The following is an 18,803-nucleotide window of genomic DNA, read 5'->3' as shown; positions in this document are numbered from 1 at the left end:
GCAGCTCTGAGAAGGTGGTAATTTTGTTTTTTGGAAGTTTCAGCACCACTCCCCCGTCTAAGGGTTATTTTTGTATTTAGAATACTTTTGATAGAACTAAGTAAACTAACATGTTCTGCCTATAAATCAGGGAGAAAAGGGGTTTGTGGATGACTGCTGCTCTCCTGGGCTGCTCCATTTTAGTCCATAGACTATTTCTATGTCATAGTTTACCTGCATAAACAGTTTACCCACATAAACAGTAATGGTCCAGATATAAAGCCTGCTATGCTATCATTACATGTGACATTTATGTAGAAACTAATATATACTTATATTTGAGTCCCATTGAAGCAGTGAAGGGTTTTTGAAATTAGCACCTATTTGAAATAATAAGCTAAATCTCATACTTCAAAGATGGATTTAGCTCCCAATTAGAAATAAAAGCTAGAAGAAGGAGGCACTCAGCTAAAGGTGCTAATGTAAGTGCACAGTTTTAAAGTTAAAGATAACATAAAGATAAAACTGTTAAATGAATCTAAGTCTACTAAAAAAACAGAGACATCAAAATTCTATCCCAAAAAATTGGTTTAGAAATCTGAAAAGAAAATTAAAAGATTCATCTTCAATAATAACTTGCTACCTCTTATTTGCCCACTATAATATATTTATGTATCATTCAATAGTCAATGTCCTATTTTCTATCTTGCTTTTCTTTGTGTTTCAGAAGGCAATTTCTTTTTGAAAAGAAATCTGAGGACTTTTGATACCCAGATAACACATTTAAAATTCAGCTAATTAGGTAACTACTGAAATCTCTAACTATTTGGGGCCAGTGTTACTACCTCTCTCTGAGAAGTTGGGTCTGAATTCAATTATCACAAATAGTTTAAAAAAATATGTACAGATAATGTTAGAGATTCTCCAGGCATTTATTTCAACCTGAAACATAGCTGAATACATGGAGAGAAAGTACTTTCCATTCAACCAAATAGACACCACCCACAGTTACATCTTAGCCATTAAATTCTGATGGCAAACCTGAAATCAGAGGAAGAGGGAAGAAGAAACTGGAAAAAAAAGCATCAAAATAATAATAATGGACTAAGGGAGTTTCAGAAAGATAAGTAAGTATAATATTATATTTTTATTGTGTAAGCTTCTTGAGTTGAGTCTGGGGTAAAGTCTGTAAGCTACACAGTATTAAAAGAGGCAGCAAATTAGAACCACAGAGGAAGCACTAGTATTTGAGGGGAAAGAATGGAGAGCACCATTTTTTTGTGCTTGAAGCATCCAGGTAAGAGTTCCCTAAAGCAATCTTACCTTTGTTTTCTGCCTTCAGCTCCTCTGCCATCAAGCTGTCTTGTCGATTACCAAGCACAAATGCTAGAAATGAGAGGATCAGGGCATCCAAAATTCCAATTATAGCCAGGATATATGCCCAGCGGACTGAGCAAGCCCCAAGAGTATACTTGTCTGTCTTTTCTCCACACATCCTTTTTACTTCATCTGAGTCCCAGCCATCAGGGAAAATCATACAGCCAAGCACAAGGCAGGCAGCTTGGAGAGAAAGAGAGAAAAAAGAACAAAACAGGTAAGTCAATAAATTTTAACTTAGCAAATGTTTCCATTGTCTGTTAAATCATTGTTTCAAATTATTCTTGATTTAAAAAACAGCAAATCTCACCACTGTCACTCTGAATGTGTGTGTGTGTGTGTGGGCATGCGCGCAGGCACGTGTGTGTTTTGCTGGTTAAGGTAAAAGCAGCCCAGCACTCTATATTGAAAGAAACTCTGGGAATGCACTTTACAGTGAGCCCAAGCATCCCGACAGATGTTAAGAAAATATTAAGAAATGGAATTTTGGGGTGCATTTGCAGGAAGTGTTCCATTACAAATAGGTCATAAGGAATCATAACACTGCAAAATAACAATTCAAGGCTGGCTTTGAGGAGCTATGACGGCAGCCACAAAAGGATAACATGGCAATCACTAAAAAAATATTTTTATATTGGGATCCCCCCTCTTCCCCCACCACAGAAAAGTTTCATTTTTTTTCTCCTTCTTTTTCTTTGTTTTTCTAGTATGGATATAGAGAAAGGAGAACTGTAATACACTGTTGGTGGAAATGTAAACGGGTACAGCCATATGGAAAACAACATGGAGGATCCTCAAAAAATTAAAAATAGAACTACAATATGATTCAGCAATCCCACTATTGAGTATATGTCCAAAAGAAATAAAATTAGTATGTCAAAGAGATATCTGAACTCCCATGTTACTACAGCACTCTTCACAATAGCCACTGCATGCAATCAACCTAATGTCTATCAATGGATGAATGGATAAAGAAAATGTTGTGGCAGTTCCAAGATGGCCAAATAGGAACAGCTCCAGTCTACAGCTCCCAGCATGAGCAACACAGAAGACAGGTGATTTCTGCATTTCCAACTGAGGTACTGGGTTCATCTCACTGGGGCTTGTTGGACAGTGGGTGCAGGACAGTGGGTGCAGCGCACTGAGCATGAGCCAAAGGAGGGTAAGGCATCGCCTCACCCAGGAAGTGCAAGGGGTCAGGAAATTCCCTTTCCTAGCCAAGCAAAGCTGTAACAGACAGCACCCAGAAAATCGGGTCACTCCCATCCTAATATTGCCTTTTTCCAGTGGCCTTAGCAAACAGAACACCAGGAGATTATATCCCGCAACTGGCTCAGAGGGTCCTATGCCCACGGAGCCTCACTCATTGCTAGCACAGCAGTCTGAGATCAAACTGCAAGTTGGCAGCGAGGCTGGGGGAGGGGTGCCCACCATTGCCGAGCCTTGAGTAGGTAAACAAAGTGGCCGGGAAGCTCGAACTGGGTGGAGCCCACCGCAGCTCAAGGAGGCCTGCCTGCCTCTGTAGACTCCACCTCTGGGGGCGGGGCATAGCCAAACAAAAGGCAGCAGAAAGCTCTGCAGACTTAAATGTCCCTGTCTGACAGCTTTGAAGAGAGTAGTGGTTCTCCCAGCACGGAGTTTGAGATCTGAGAAATGACAGACTGCCTCCTCAAGTGGGTCCCTGACCCCCGAGTAGCCTATCTGGTAGGCATCCCCTAGTAGGGGCAGACTGACACCTCACATGGCGGGGTAACCCTCTGAGACGAAACCTCCAGAGGAACGATCAGACAGCAACATTTGCTGTTCACCAACATCCGCTGTTCTGCAGCCTCCGCTGCTGATACCCAGGCAAACAGGGTCTGGAGTGGACCTGCAGCAAACTCCAACAGATCTGCAGCTGAGGGTCCTGACTGTTAGAAGGAAAACTAACAAACAGAAAGGACATCAACACCAAAACCCCATCTGTACGTCACCATCATCAAAGACCAAAGGTAGATAAAACCACAAAGATGGGGAAAAAACAGAACAGAAAAACTGAAAATTCTAAAAATCAGAGCACCTCTCCTCCTCCAAAGGAATGCAGCTCCTCACCAGCAACGGAACAAAGCTGGATGGAGAATGACTTTATGACGAGTTGAGAGAAGAAGGCTTCAGATAATCAAACTTCTCTGAGCTAAAGGAGGAAGTTCGAACCCATGGCAAAGAAGTTAAAAACCTTGAAAAAAGATTAGATGAATGGCTAACTAGAATAACCAATGCAGAGAACTCCTTAAAGGACCTGATGGAGCTGAAAACCAAGGCACAAGAACTACGTGATGAATGCACAAGCTTCAGTAGCTGATTTGATCAACTGGAAGAAAGGGTATCAGTGATTGAAGATCAAATGAATGAAATGAAGCGAGAAGAGAGGTTCAGAGAAAAAAGAATAAAAAGAAACAAACAAAGCCTCCAAGAAATATGGGACTACGTGAAAAGACCAAATCTATGTCTGACTGGTGTACCTGAAAGTGACGGGGAGAATGGAACCAAGTTGGAAAACACTCTGCAGGATATTATCCAGGAGAACTTCCCCAACCTAGCAAGTCAGGCCAACATTCAAATTCAGGAAAGACAGAGAATGCCACAAAAATATTCCTCGAGAAGAGCAACTCCAAGACACATAATTGTCAGATTCACCAAATTGAAATGAAGGAAAAAATGTTAAGGGCAGCCAGAGAGAAAGGTCGGGTTACCCACAAAGGGAAGCCCATCAGACTAACAGCTGATTTCTCAGCAGAAACTCTACAAGCCAGAAGAGAGTGGGGGCCAATATTCAACATTCTTAAAGAAAAGAATTTTCAACCCAGAATTTCATATCCAGCCAAACTAAGCTTCATAAGTGAAGGAGAAATAAAATACTTTACAGACAAGCAAATGCTGAGAGATTTTGTCACCACCAGGCCTGCCCTACAAGAGCTCCTGAAGGAAGCACTAAACATGGAAAGGAACAACCGGTCCCAGCCACTGCAAAAACATGCCAAATTGTAAAGACCATCAAGGCTAGGAAGAAACTGCATCAATTAACGAGCAAAATAACCAGCTAACATTATAATGACAGGATCAAATTCACACATAACAATATTAACTTTAAATGTAAATGGGCTAAATGCTCCAATTAAAAGACACAGACTGGCAAATTGGATAAAGATTCAAGACCCATCAGTGTGCTGTATTGAGGAAACCCATCTCATGGGCAGAGACACACATAGGCTCAAAATAAAGGGATGGAGGAAGACCTACCAAGCAAATGGAAAACAAAGAAAGGCAGGGGTTGCAATCCTAGTCTCTGATAAAACAGACTTTAAACCAACAAAGATCAAAAGAGACAAAGAAGGCCATTACACAATGGTGAAGGGATCAATTCAACAAGAAGAGCTAATTATCCTAAATATATATGCACCCAACACAGGAGCACCCAGATTCATAAAGGAAGTCATTAGAGACCTACAAAGAGACTTAGACTCCCACACAATAATAATGGGAGACTTTAACACCCCACTGTCAACATTAGACAGATCAACGAGACAGAAAGTTAACAAGGATATCCAGGAATTGAATTCAGCTCTGCACGAAGCAGATCTAATAGACATCTACAGAACTCTCCTCCCCAAATCAACGGAATATACATTCTTCTCAGCACCACACCACACCTATTCCAAAATTGACCACATAGTTGGAAATAAAGCACTCCTCAGCAAATGTAAAAGAATGGCAATTATAACAAACTGTCTCTCAGACCACAGTGCAATCAAACTAGAACTCAGGATTAAGAAACTCACTCAAAACTGCTCAACTACATGGAAACTGAACAACCTGCTCCTGAATGACTACGGGGTACATAACTAAATGAAGGCAGAAATAAAGATGTTTTTGAAACCAATGAGAACAAAGACACAACATACCAGAATCTCTGGGACACATTCAAAGCAGTGTGTAGAGGGAAACTTACAGCACTAAATGCCCACAAGAGAAAGCAGGAAAGATCTAAAATTGACACCCTAATATCACAATTAAAAGAACTAGAGAAGCAAGAGCAAACACATTCAAAAGCTAGCAGAAGGCTAGAAATAACTAAGATCAGAGCAGAACTGGAGATAGAGACACCAAAAACCCTTCAAAAAATCAGTGAATCCAGGAAGTGGTTTTTTGAAAAGATCAACAAAATTGAGAGACCGCTAGCAAGACTAATAAGAAAAGAGAGAAGAATCAAATAGATGCAATAAAAAATAATAAAGGGGATATCACCACCAATCCCACAGAAATACAAACTACCATCAGAGAATACTATAAACACCTCTACGCAAATAAACTAGAAAATATAGAAGAAATGGATAAATTCCTGGACACATACACCCTCCCAAGACTAAACCAGGAAGAAGTTGAATCTCTGACTAGACCAATAACAGGCTCTGAAATTGAGGCAATAATTAATAGCTTACCAACCAAAAAGAGTCCAGGACCAGATGGAGTCACAGCCGAATTCTACCAGAGGTACAAGGAGGAGCTGGTACCATTCCTTCTGAAACTATTCTAATCAACAGAAAAAGAGGGAATCTTCCCTAAATCATTTTATGAGGCCAGCATCATCCTGATACCAAAGCCTGGCAGAGACACAACAAAAAAAGAGAATTTTAGACCAATATCCCTGATGAACATTGTTGCAAAAATCCTCAATAAAATACTGGCAAACTGAATCCAGCAGCACATCAAAAAGCTCATCCACCATGATCAAGTGGGCTTCATCCCTGGGATGCAATGCTGGTTCAACATATGCAAATCAATAAATGTAATCCATCATATAAACAGAACCAAAGACAAAAACCACAGGATTATCTCAATAGATGCAGAAAAGGCCTTTGATGAAATTCAACAGTCCTTCATGCTAAAACCTCTCAATAAATTAGGTATTGATGAGACGTATCTCAAAATAATAAGAGCTATTTATGACAAACCCACAGCCAATATCATACTGAATGGACAAAAACTGGAAGCATTCCCTTTGAATACTGGCACAAGACAGGGATGCCCTCTCTCACCACTCCTATTCAACATAGTGTTGGAAGTTCTGGCCAGGGCAATCAGGTAGGAGAAAGAAATAAAGGGTATTCAATTAGGAAAAAAGGAAGTCAAATTGTCCCTGTTTGCAGATGACATGATTGTATATCTAGAAAACCCCATTGTCTCAGCCCAAAATCTCCTTAAGCTGATAAGCAACTTCAGCAGTCTCAGGATATAAAATCAATGTGGAAAAATCACAAGCATTCTTATACACCAGTAACAGACAAACAGAGAGCCGAATCATGAGTGAACTCCCATTCACAATTGCTTCAAAGAGAATAAAATACCTAGGAATCCAACTTACAAGGGATGTGAAGGATCTCTTCAAGGAGAACTACAAACCACTGCTCAACAAAATAAAAGAGGACACAAACAAATGGAAGAACATTCCATCCTCATGGATAGGAAGAATCAATATCGTGAAAATGGCCATACTGCCCAAGGTAATTTATAGATTCAATGCCATCCCCATCAAGCTACCAATGACTTTCTTCACAGAATTGGAAAAAACTACTTTAAAGTTCATATGGAACCAAAAAAGAGCCCACATTGCCAAGTCAATCCTAAGCCAAAAGAACAAAGCTGGAGGCATCACGCTACCTGACTTCAAACTATACTACAAGACTACAGTAACCAAAACAGCATGGTCCTGGTACTAGAACAGATATAGAGACCAATGGAACAGAACGGAGCCCTCAGAAATAATGCCACACATCTACAACTATCTGATCTTTGGCAAACCTGACAAAAACAATCAATGGGGAAAGGATTCCCTATTTAATAAATGGTGCTGGGAAAACTGGCTAGCCATATGTAGAAAGCTGAAACTGGATCCCTTCCTTACACCTTATACAAAAATTAATTCAAGATGGATTAAAGACTTACATGTTAGACATAAAACCATAAAAACCCTAGAAGAAAATCTAGGCAATACCATTCAGGACATAGGCATGGGCAAGGACTTCATGTTTAAAACACCAAAAGTAATGGCAACAAAAGCCAAAACTGACAAATGGGATCTAATTGAAGTGAAGAGCTTCTGCACAGCAAAAGAAACTACCATCAGAGTGAACAGGCAACCTTCAGAATGGAAGAAAATTTTTGCAATCTACCCATCTGACAAAGGGCTAATATCCAGAATCTACAAAGAACTCAAACAAACTTACAAGAAAAAAACAAATAACCCCATCAAAAAGTGGGTGAAGGATATGAACAGACACTTCTCAAAAGAAATTTATGCAGCCAACAGACACTTGAAAAAGTGCTCATCATCACTGGCCATCAGAGAAATGCAAATCAAAACCACAATGAGATATCATCTCACACCAGTTAGAATGGCAATCATTAAAAAGTCAGGAAACAACAGGTGCTGGAGAGGCTGTGGAGAAATAGGAAGACTTTTACACTGTTGGTGGGACTGTAAACTAGTTCAACTACTGTGGAAGACAGTGTGGCAATTCCTCAGGGATCTAGAACTAGAAATACCATTTGACCCAGCCATACCATTACTGGGTATATACCGAAAGGAATATAAATCATGCTGCTATCTTTATAGCTAAAGACACATGCACACGTATGTTTATTGTGGTACTACTCAGAATAGCAAAGATTTGGAACCAACCCAAATGTCCAACAATGATAGACTAGATTAAGAAAATGGGGCACATATACACCATGGAATACTATGCAGCCATAAAAAATGATGAGTTCATGTCCTTTGTAGGGACATGGATGAAGCTGGAAACCATCATTTTCAGCAGACTATCGCAAGGACAAAAAACCAAACACTGCATGTTCTCACTAATAGGTGGGAATTGAACAATGAGAACACTTGGACACAGGAAGGGGAACATCACACACTGGGGCCTGTTGTGGGGTGGGGGGATTGGCGAGGGATAACATTAGGAGATATACCTAATGTAAATGACGAGTTACTGGGTGCAGCACACCAACATGGCACATATATACATATGTAACAAACCTGCACGTTGTGCACATGTACCCTAGAACTTAAAGTATAATAAAAAATATATATAAAAGAAAATGTTATATAAGTATATATTCAGCCATCAAAAAATGAAATCCTTTCATTTGCAGCAACATGAATGAACCTGGAGAACATGTTAAGTAAAATAAGCCAGGCACAGAAAGACAAATATCACATGATCTCGCTTATACATAGACTTTAAAGGAGTTGATCTCATAGAAGTGGAGTAAAATACTGGTTATCAGAGGCTTGGGAGGGACTGCGGAAGAAGGATAAGTAGAGACTGGTCAACAGGTACAAAGTTACAGTTAGATAGGAGGAATTATTTCTGGTGTTTTGTTGCACAGTAGGGTGACTATTAGTTAACAACATTATATTATACATTTCAAAATAGCTAGAAGAGAGGATTTTGAATGTTCTTGCCACAAAGAAATGACAAATATATGAGGTGATGGATATACTGTTCTGTTCTAATTTTTACACTATATATATATTAAAACATCACATTATATGTTTGCCATAAATATGTGCAATTATTATGAGTCAATAAAAAAACTTTCTTGAAACTATGCTTACCACATGTAATGCATGCTGATATTTTCTATTCTATTCTCCATTTGATTTTATTTCATTTTTAATAAGGCTGAAAAACACTGCAATATAGTGTGGCACCACAGAACTTTTATGGAAATTAAGAAATCCTGGAGAATACTTATGTTCAATTTCCCAAATATCACTGTGGTAATTCTATAAATACATTTTATAGGAAGAGGTTACTTTGAAAATTAAAAAAGAAAAGTAGCCATTGTTCTCTCTTTTTATATTTCATTGAATTATTCAGGATCCTATTTTTTGGTTATACAAAGCTTTCTGAACAAGTGGGTTCATCCATTCATTCACTAATTCATTCACCAGTTGCTTATTGAGTATCTCCTATGAAGTACCAAGCACTGTTCTTGGTGCTAGGGATACAGTGACCAGGAAAGGGACATGGTTTGTGTTATTATGGAGCTAATGTTTTGTCAGGAGAAGAGGCAAAAAAATGAGTAAGCATACAAAGAAAATAGTTGTACGTTGTAGTAAGTACTAACTAGGAAAGAAACTAAAGGCTCAGATAGAAAATAAAGAGTTGGTGCTTCTTTAGAAAAGGTGGTCAGGTAAGGCCTCCTGAGGGGGCAACATTTAAGCTAAGGCCAAAACAGACTAAAAACTAGACAAGTGATATTGGCATGAAAGATGTTCCAGGGAACAGCATGTGGAAAGATTCTGGCGTTGGAAAGAGGCTTGCTGTGTTTGAGGAACTATAAGGAGATCAGTTACTGGGTTGGAGAAAGTGATCACAGTGAGGTTGCAAAGCAGGCAAGGGCTATGCATCATGGCAGGTTACTGTTTCCAGGGTATGTAGCTTAGCCACACTGAGTTAGAGTTCTGTGGCTATCAGGGCCAAATAATTCCTGAAGCTGGCAAGAGCGTTGCTATATAACTCTTGCCTTACCGCAACTTACTGAACAACACAGGAATGGGCACCTACTTTTTTCCTTTTTAGCAGGTACATGGCTCTACAGGGCAGGTCTGGAGGAGACAGAGACCAAGAGGGGTGACAAGCAGAAAGACTGCCTGGGAGAACTCTGCTTTAGTTATTTGTTATTTTACAGAATAATAGTTCAAAACTGTGGGTCATATTTGATTCTTCTCTTTTCTTTGACCCACATCCCAAGCGTTGCCATGCTTCTCTTATCTACCTGTGTGCTTTTTCTGCATAGGTAGGTATTATTGACACTCCCCTACTTTAGGCCTTCATTACCTCTCAAAAAGAGGCCTAACTTTTCTCCGCCTTTAGTTTGCCCTTACTCTAATCCAGGTTACACACGATTGCCTAGATCATCAAGCCCAAAACTTTTTTGCTGGCTCCCTACTGGACATTAAAGAACAGAAAGGTATCTTAGTCAGGTATTCAAAAACTCTGTAATCCAGCCTCCACTTACTTTTACACTTGGGTTGAACCTCACATGACTCCAAGTTTTTGGATCTCTCTTTTTTCTCTTCTCTTTGGAGTACTTGCCATCATTTTCCCTAAATGTTCCACTGTTAAATATCTTTTAGTGCTCAAGCCAAACGCAACATCCTCCACAGAGCAAGCCATCTGAAATTCTTCTGATTTGTAATATTGTCTGTCTCTGTACTTTCATAGCTGTTGACAATTCCTAGCTTAGGGTCCTGGTTACTTTCTACATTGTTATAGTTATTTATTTACAAGTATTATCTCAATTAAGAGACTATACGCTTTCTGAAGAAAGAGTCTTTGGTCCAACTTAAATGTAAAACTCAAAGCTATAAAAGCCCTAAAAGAAAATCTAGGCAATACCATTCAGGACATATGCATGGGCAAAGATTTCATGAGGAAAATGTCAAAAACAATTGCAGCAAAAGCAAAAATTGACAAATGGGATTTAATTAAACTAAAGAGCTTCTATACAGAAGAAACTACCATCAAAGTGGACAGACAACCTACAGAATGGGAGAAAAGTTTTGCAATCTATCTATCTATCTGACAAAGGCCTAATATTTAGAATCTACAAGGGACTTAAACAAATTTACAAGGAAAGAACACAACCCAATTAAAAAGTGGGTAAAGGATATGAACAGACAGTTCTCAAAAGAAGACATTTATGCAGCTAACAAACATGAAAAAAGCTCAACATCACTGATCATTAGAGAAATGCAAATCAAAACCACAATGAGATGCCTCTCATGCCAGTCAGAATGGTGATTATCAAAAACTCAAGAAGAAACAGATGCTGGCGAGGCTGTGGAGAAATAGGAACACTTTTACACTGTTGGTGAGAATGTAAATTAGTTCAACCATTGTAGAAGACAGTGTGGCAATTCCTCAAGGATCTAGAACCAGAAATAGCATTTGACCCAGCAATCCCATTACTGGATATATACCCAAAGGAATATAAATCATTGTATTATAAAGACACATGCATGCGTATGTTTATTGCAGCACTGTTCACAATAGCGAAGACATGGAATCAACCCAAATGCCCATTGATGATAGACTGGATAAAGAAAATATGGTACATATACACCATGGAATACCATGCATCCATAAAAAGGACTGAAATCATGTCTTTTGCAGGGACATGGATGGAGCTGGAAGTCATTATCCTCAGCAAACTAATGCAGGAACAGAAAACCAAACACCGCATGGTCTCACAAGCAAGAGTTGAACAATGTGAACACATAGACACAGGGGTGAACAACACACACTGGGGCCTGCCGGGTCGGGCAGGGTGAAGGAGCCCATCAGGGAAAATAACTAATGCATGCTAGGCTTAATACCTAGGTGACGGGTTGATAGGTGCAGCAAATCACCATGGTACAGGTTCGCCTATGTAAGAAACCTGCACATCCTGCACATGTACCTTGGAATAAAAAAAAAGTCTTTGGTCCATCATCGTATACATAGCATCTAAAATAGTGCAACTACATAGTAGGCACTAAAGTACGTTTGAAAATGGGAAAATGAATGAACAGTTAAAGGAGCTGTAATATCTAGACAATACACTCTAAAATATGGTTCATGGAGGTCAATATCACAGTCTCAAATCTAGTTAAAGATGGGTTCATATTTAGTTGACATTTAACAGAAGCAACTTTGTTATGATTAGACAGCAGATTACAAGTACTTGGGAGAATTTTTTTTTTTTTTTTTTTTTTTTTCCTGAGATGGAGTCTCACTCTGTCACCCAGGCTGGAGTGCAGTGGCGTGATCTCGACTCACCGCAACCTCTACCTCCCGGGTTAAAGCAGTTCTCCTGCCTCAGCCTCCCAAGTAGCTGGGATTACAGGTGCATGCCACCATGCCTGGCTAATTTTTTGTATTTTTAGTAGAGTTGGGGTTTCACCATGTTGACCAGGCTGATATTGAACTCCTGACCTCATGATCCGCCCTTTTTGGCCTCCCAAAGTGCTGGGATTACAGGTGTAAGCCGAGAATAATTTTTAAAAGGTAAAGTTGGTGATTTGAAAATTTTTTCAAATTTCTGTTCCCTCTGAATCTCCCAGCAGTCACTAGTCAGTACTCAACTTGCTGTCTAAGGCATTGTCTAGTGATAACAAGATTGTTAAAACACATTGTTTCCATGAAAAGAATTCCTTTTATTTTGGAGGATGCAGAAGATCTTTGAATTCAAACTATTGTTCAAAAAAACACCTCTCAGGATTACTTGGAATACTTTAAAATATTCGAAATGTTTTTTACATATTAAATAATTTTATTTGTGAGAAAATTAATTTCTTATAAAGAAAAAAGAAAATTGAATATTTTTATTTTACAAATGGGAATCACCTAAAGAATAACTTACATTACAGTTTCAGCTAAATTTAATAGAAATCACCAAGTGACATAAGCTCAGGCAGGTTAGTGAACATTATAGGACAATTTCACTGGAACAGGATGTGTGTGGAATGGTTATGTCAACAAAGATGTCTTTTCTCAAAGTCCTTCTGTCTTGAAGGTAGGCTATCTTAGAACTTTCATTTCTGGAAACTCTAAGTTACAAATTGGGATTAAAAAAAAAACAGAGGTAGAATTAATTCTGAATTAAAACCACAGGAGAATAAGAATGGCAAGCCATTGTTCCCTGTTTTCAAAATATATGACTTTCTAAATGAAATTTTAAGTGAAGAGTATGTGAAGATAGATGAAAGAATATACAACAGTACTTTATGCAATGGATATTTTGCTGAAAGTTACAAAAACAGAATTTCTGAAATGCAATTCTTATTTTCAATAATGCAAGAGAGTTGGCTGGTTAGAGAATGCTTAAAACCTGGCTAACAAGGTCAGGGTTTTGGGTTCCTGGAGAAAAATGTTTAGGCCCACCTAGCAAGGATATTTCAGGTCTCTTTCACGCCACAGGACACTGTAGCGTGTACGGGTTCTCCATCCACTTCTTGTCGGCCTTTTCTTTTCTTTTGGCTATATTCTTTTCTTTTGGATATATTCTTTTCTTTTAACTTTTATTTTAAGTTCAGGGGTATATGTGCAGGTTTGTTGCATAGGTAAACTTACGTCATGGGGTTTGTTGTACAGATTATTTCATAACCCAGGTATTAAGCCTAGTACCCATTAGTTATGTTTCCTGGTCTTCTCCCTCCTCCCACCCTCCACCTTCTGAAAGGTCCCAGTGTGTGTCATTCCACTGTATGTGTCCATGTGTTCTCATCATTTAGCTTTCTTAAAGTGAAAGACTTTATCCCTTTCTAATTTCTGTTTTGAAAATCTAAATAGTTGTATGGTAGGATTAAAAAAACACACAATTGCACTTAAAAGCTTTTAAAACTTTAGATGGCCATTGCATAACAAAAGTTTTATTTTCTGACAATGTATTATCAAAATGTACATTTTCCTCTCCTCCTGTCTGAACTCCTCCTACTTGGCTGTTTTATTCTGTTTCTGAAAGGTTAATGCCCCCAAAGCTTAGTATATTTAATTTAAGCCATTAAAATAGTTTAGGCTCTGTTGGTTTCTTTGGAAAGGCATGACTATTATATTCTGTATTAATGCTTGAGTGCTGTAATAAATTTCTGTTTTCTAGCATTCTGTTAACCAGAACCTTATTAACCTGCACGATTTGCAGATCGTGATAGCCCCTGGAAACTAACAGCTGTTCCTAATCCTAAGAAGTACCTGCAAGATCCTAGGCTAATGCCTCAGTCAATGAAAGCTTAAATAATACTCCTCTTGGCTTTATAATTAGTTATTTCTGATTCTTCACAAATTGATAATCCTTTAAGATGTAGGACGATCACTATAGTAAACATTAGAGTATACGAGGCACCAGGACATTAGATTAATTTGGACATGCTATTTCCTGACCAGGAGGGATAGTAAAGAATTAGTTTCAATTGGACTATTATCCAAAAATGGGTTTCTTATTAAAATGTCACCTAGAAAATGACTAACCTCCTTGCAGCTATGTATTTCTTCATTTTGGCAGCAAGCAGGTTTTTGGAAGTATATCAGAGATCATCTTTTTTTTTGGAGACAGAGTCTTGCTCTGTCACCCAGGCTGGAGTGCAATGGCGCAATCTTGGCTCACGGCAACCTCTGCCTCCCGGGTTCAAGCGATTCTTCTGTCTCAGCCTCCTAAGTAGCTGGGATTACAGGTGCCCACTGCCACACCCAACTAATTTTTGTATTTTTCGTAGAGACAGGGTTTCACCATATTGGTCAGGCTGGTCTCAAACTCCTGACTTCAAGTGATCCACCCACATCTGCCTCCCAAACTGCTGGGATTACAGGCGTGAGCCACTGCACCGGGCTGAGAGAACATTCTTGAATGCTAAAGAGAAACGAGAGCTCACAAGCTGGAAGTGAGCAGAGAAGTGACGAAAAGAAACCATGCCATGACATCTTCTGACACAGAGTATACAACAAAAGCGTCTTTGTGAGGATATCACTGTCGATTTCAATTTTAGGTATCTTCCAAATGTTTAAGAAACATTTACATTCTGAAAGGAATCTCTGTGTAGAGGCTACTGATGCCCACACGCCTCTTCTGAAATAGTACACAAATGGCTAGTGGTTCCCCAGAGCCACTAATTGCTCTGGCATTTTTCTTGCTAAAGAGCTGAACATAACCTCTATGGAGGAAACATCCTTAGAAAAATCCGCAAACCTTTGTAATTGGGTCTTTCTTCAAAGGAAAATGAAGCAAAATGAAAAAAGCAATAAGGGGCCTATGACTTGGGTTACTTGGGCCTGCTGATACTGCTGGTCTGACTATCCTAGTTGGGGCTTTTAACGTTGTGAACCTGAGAACTACTTATTTTTTGAAAAGAAGGAGAAAGTCTAAATTCATTCTTTAAAAAGTCTATGCACTGTTGCACAAAAAACATGATAAATTGCCTCATGTTGCTGAAGCACTCAAGGGGAACTTGGTGAAAAAAAGGAACCTGCATCCACTTAGCTCTGTCAATTATTCAGGCATACAGAAGTTGAAGAAATTGATGCCAGCAGACACTGCCAGGCTATGGAGGGGGAACTTTCACACGAGGATTGTCACTCTAAACAGCTGGTAAAAGAGATAGAAGGCTCATTCCTATCACTTCTTTATTGGCACGTGGCTAACAAACTTGAGCTATAATATTCATACCTCTAGAAAAAGTATAATATTTACACCTTGGTCTCTTCTGAAAACAGAGTCACTAGACAATCCAGGACATGAAACACTGTGGTTTAGAGTGTGGTGAAGAAAACACATTGTGTCCTGGTAAATTTTGGCTTAAACACAATATAATTTTATGGGCATTTAACTTGGGGTCATAACACAAAATATATAACATCCCTTAGAGAGATGGAGGAGAAAAGAAAATATAAACATAGGATTCTCAAAAGAGGAGAGTTAGAATGTTGTGTCTGATGATGAGAAAAGCCTCTCTGCTCTGCCAAAATACATAGCTCTAGTTTGTCCAACTAAAAGGCTCTGTATATACATCCACACATTGTGCGGTATCAGCTGTGAAACCTTGGACCACGGCTGTAAGCAGATGATCAGGAGTCCATCCACACCTGCATGTATGAACTATCTAGTTAATAGAGAAATACCTTTTATAGAATATGTTGCCAGACAAGAGGAAAAATAAATAACATCACTTGCTAATTTACCCAAATTTTAAGGGTTAATAGCCAAATAAAATGAAAATCAGAATTTAGAACTTGAATAATTAAAAGCAGTTCTGATCTCTAGAGCACCACTAGATGGCTTCTGATACATACCAAGGGTCCAGTCACATTCATTGAAATCCTGATAATAGTATAGTTAATAATAATACACATCATAATAATAGCTAATATTTATTGAATATTTACCATGTATGGAGCACCCTTTACAGGCATCATCTCATTTGATTCTCCAATAAAGCTAAGAGAAACATGAGAACACTTCTTATTGACACCTTCAGTTTCCACAAAGAGGAATTTTTCCTTAAATACTCTTGGCCCCTTATCCCACTTCTCATTCCTTTCCATGGCAGTGGAATGAGTTACCTGATGAGTGTCTGGGGAAGAGGAACTGGGCATACCTTTCCAACACTTTCCTTTCCCTACCTTAGGAGTAGTTTGTCCATGCAAAGCATGTATTCTACTCTTCCATGCTATACATCCTACATAAGGCAGGCCTGATTTTTTTAAAATTATACTTTAAGTTCTAGGGTACATGTGCACAACGTGCAGGTTTGTACACAGGTATATATGTGCCATGTTGGTTTGCTGCACCCATCAACTCATCATTTACATCAGGTATTTCTCTTAATGCTATCCCTCCCCTAGCTCCCCCACTTCCCGACAGGCCCCAGTGTGTGATATCCCCTGCCCTGTGTCCAAGTGATCTCATCGTTCAATTCCCACCTATGAGGGAGAGCATTCGGTGTTTGGTTTTCTGTCCTTGTGATAGTTTGCTGAGAATGATGGTTTTCAGCTTCATCCATGTCCCTGCAAAGGACATGAACTCATCCTTTTTTATGGCTGCATAGTATTCCATTGTGTATATGTGCCACATTTTCTTAATCCAGTCTATCTCTGATGGACATTTGGGTTGGTTCCAAGTCTTTGCTATTATGAATAGTGCCACAATAAATATACGTGTGCTTGTGTCTTTATAGTAGCATGATTTATAATCCTTTGGGTATATAACCAGTAATGGGATTGCTAGGTCAAATGGTAATTCTAGTTCTAGATCCTTGAGGAATCGTCACACTGTCTTCCACAATGGTTGAACTAATTTACACTCCCACCAACAGTGTAAAAGCATTCCTATTTCTCCACGTCCTCTCCAGCATCTGTTGTTTCCTGACTTTTTAATGATCGCCATTCTAACTGGCGTAAGATGGTATCTTATTGTGGTTTTGATTTGCATTTCTCTGATGGCCAGTGATGATGAGCATTTTTTCATGTGTCTGTTGGCTGCATAGATGTCTTCTTTTGAGAAGTGTCTGCTCATATCCTTTGCCCACTTTTTGATGGGGTGTTTTTTTTCTTGTAAATTTGTTTGAGTTCTTCGTAGATTCTGGATATTAGCCCTTTGTCAGATGGGTAGATTGCAAAATTTTTCTCCCATTCTGTAGGTTGCCTGTTCACTCTGATGGTAGTTTCTTTTGCTGTGCAGAAGCTCTTTAGTTTAATTAGATCCCATTTGTCAATTTTGGTTTTTGTTGCCATTGCTTTTGGTGTTTTAGGCATGAAGTCCTTGCCCATGCCTACGTCCTGAATGGTATTGCCTAGGTTTTCTTCTAGGGTTTTTAAGGTTTTAGGTCTAATATTTAAGTCTTTAATCCATCTTGAATTAATTTTTGTATAAGGTATAAGGAAGGGATCCAGTTTCAGTTTTCTACATATGGCTAGCCAGTTTTCCCAGCACCATCTATTAAATAGGGAATCCTTTCCCCATTTCTTGTTTTTGTCAGGTTTATCAAAGATCGGATGGTTGTAGATGTGTGGTGTTATTTCTGAAGCCTCTGCTCTGTTCCATTGGTCTATGTATCTGTTTTGGTACCAGTACCATGCTGTTTTGGTTACTGTAGAAGGCAGGCCTGCTGAGACTAGGAAGATTCAGTATGTCTCATTCTAAGAGTGCAGATTAGGAAGTCCTTTTGGCTGATAGAGCCAGAGCCATGTTCTTCTGCCTAGCCTTTTTTTGTAATAAAGGGGCTATTTTGGTTCCTCTCTTCCTCCATTGCTCTCAGTTGGTTTGGAGGTCAGGTTCAGAAATAGGAGGCTGCCATTTGTTATTTCTCAACCAACCTTGACATTATTATTATTTTTTTACATGTGAGGGAACAGAGGCATAAAAATGTCAAATACTTGCTCGAGGTCATACACGGTCCACAAATGGCAGAATCAGGATTTGAACCTAGGCAGTCTATGCTTTTGGAATCTATGCTTTTATTATCCTCCACATATGAACAATAACAACGCATGTGAAATCACTTTGGAATATTGGTTTTAGCACTAAGAACACTTATAGAATCTTGGCATTGCTTAACATGTTACTTATAACTAGACATTTTTTGAGTACAAGAACTACTAATAAAATGACACTTAAAAACTGTTGGTTTTTATATGTATAAATATTTCTTTTATTTACACTAGAATTTCACCTAATTAGAATTTCATTTTACATGTAGTGCCAAGAACTTTAGACTAACTATAAATGCTAAATGTGTGGAATGAGAATTAATGAGCTTTTATTGCATAAATTCATGTATAAACATTTGTATAGTTGGTTTCATATACACATATAGTTTGTTCCATACACATTGTACAAGAATACTCATCCCCCCATTTTTGGCTTGA

At 38.7% G+C, this 18,803-nt stretch overlaps 1 protein-coding gene across 3 annotated transcripts in view; it reads right to left on the bottom strand.

Moving 5' to 3' along the window:
• Positions 1-18,803, bottom strand: part of LHFPL3 (LHFPL tetraspan subfamily member 3) — a 598,000-nt gene that overhangs the window by 176,515 nt on the left and 402,682 nt on the right. For all 3 annotated transcript variants that reach the window (XM_055283531.2, XM_055283532.2, XM_063641597.1), the window contains exon 2: positions 1,303-1,539. In XM_055283531.2, coding sequence (XP_055139506.1) covers positions 1,303-1,539 — 237 coding nt within the window. The remainder of the gene's footprint in view (positions 1-1,302; positions 1,540-18,803) is intronic.

This window comes from Symphalangus syndactylus, chromosome 6 (assembly GCF_028878055.3).
Source record: "Symphalangus syndactylus isolate Jambi chromosome 6, NHGRI_mSymSyn1-v2.1_pri, whole genome shotgun sequence".
NCBI classification, from domain to species: Eukaryota; Metazoa; Chordata; class Mammalia; order Primates; family Hylobatidae; genus Symphalangus; species Symphalangus syndactylus.
This window is presented reverse-complemented; position numbering and strand designations above follow the sequence as displayed.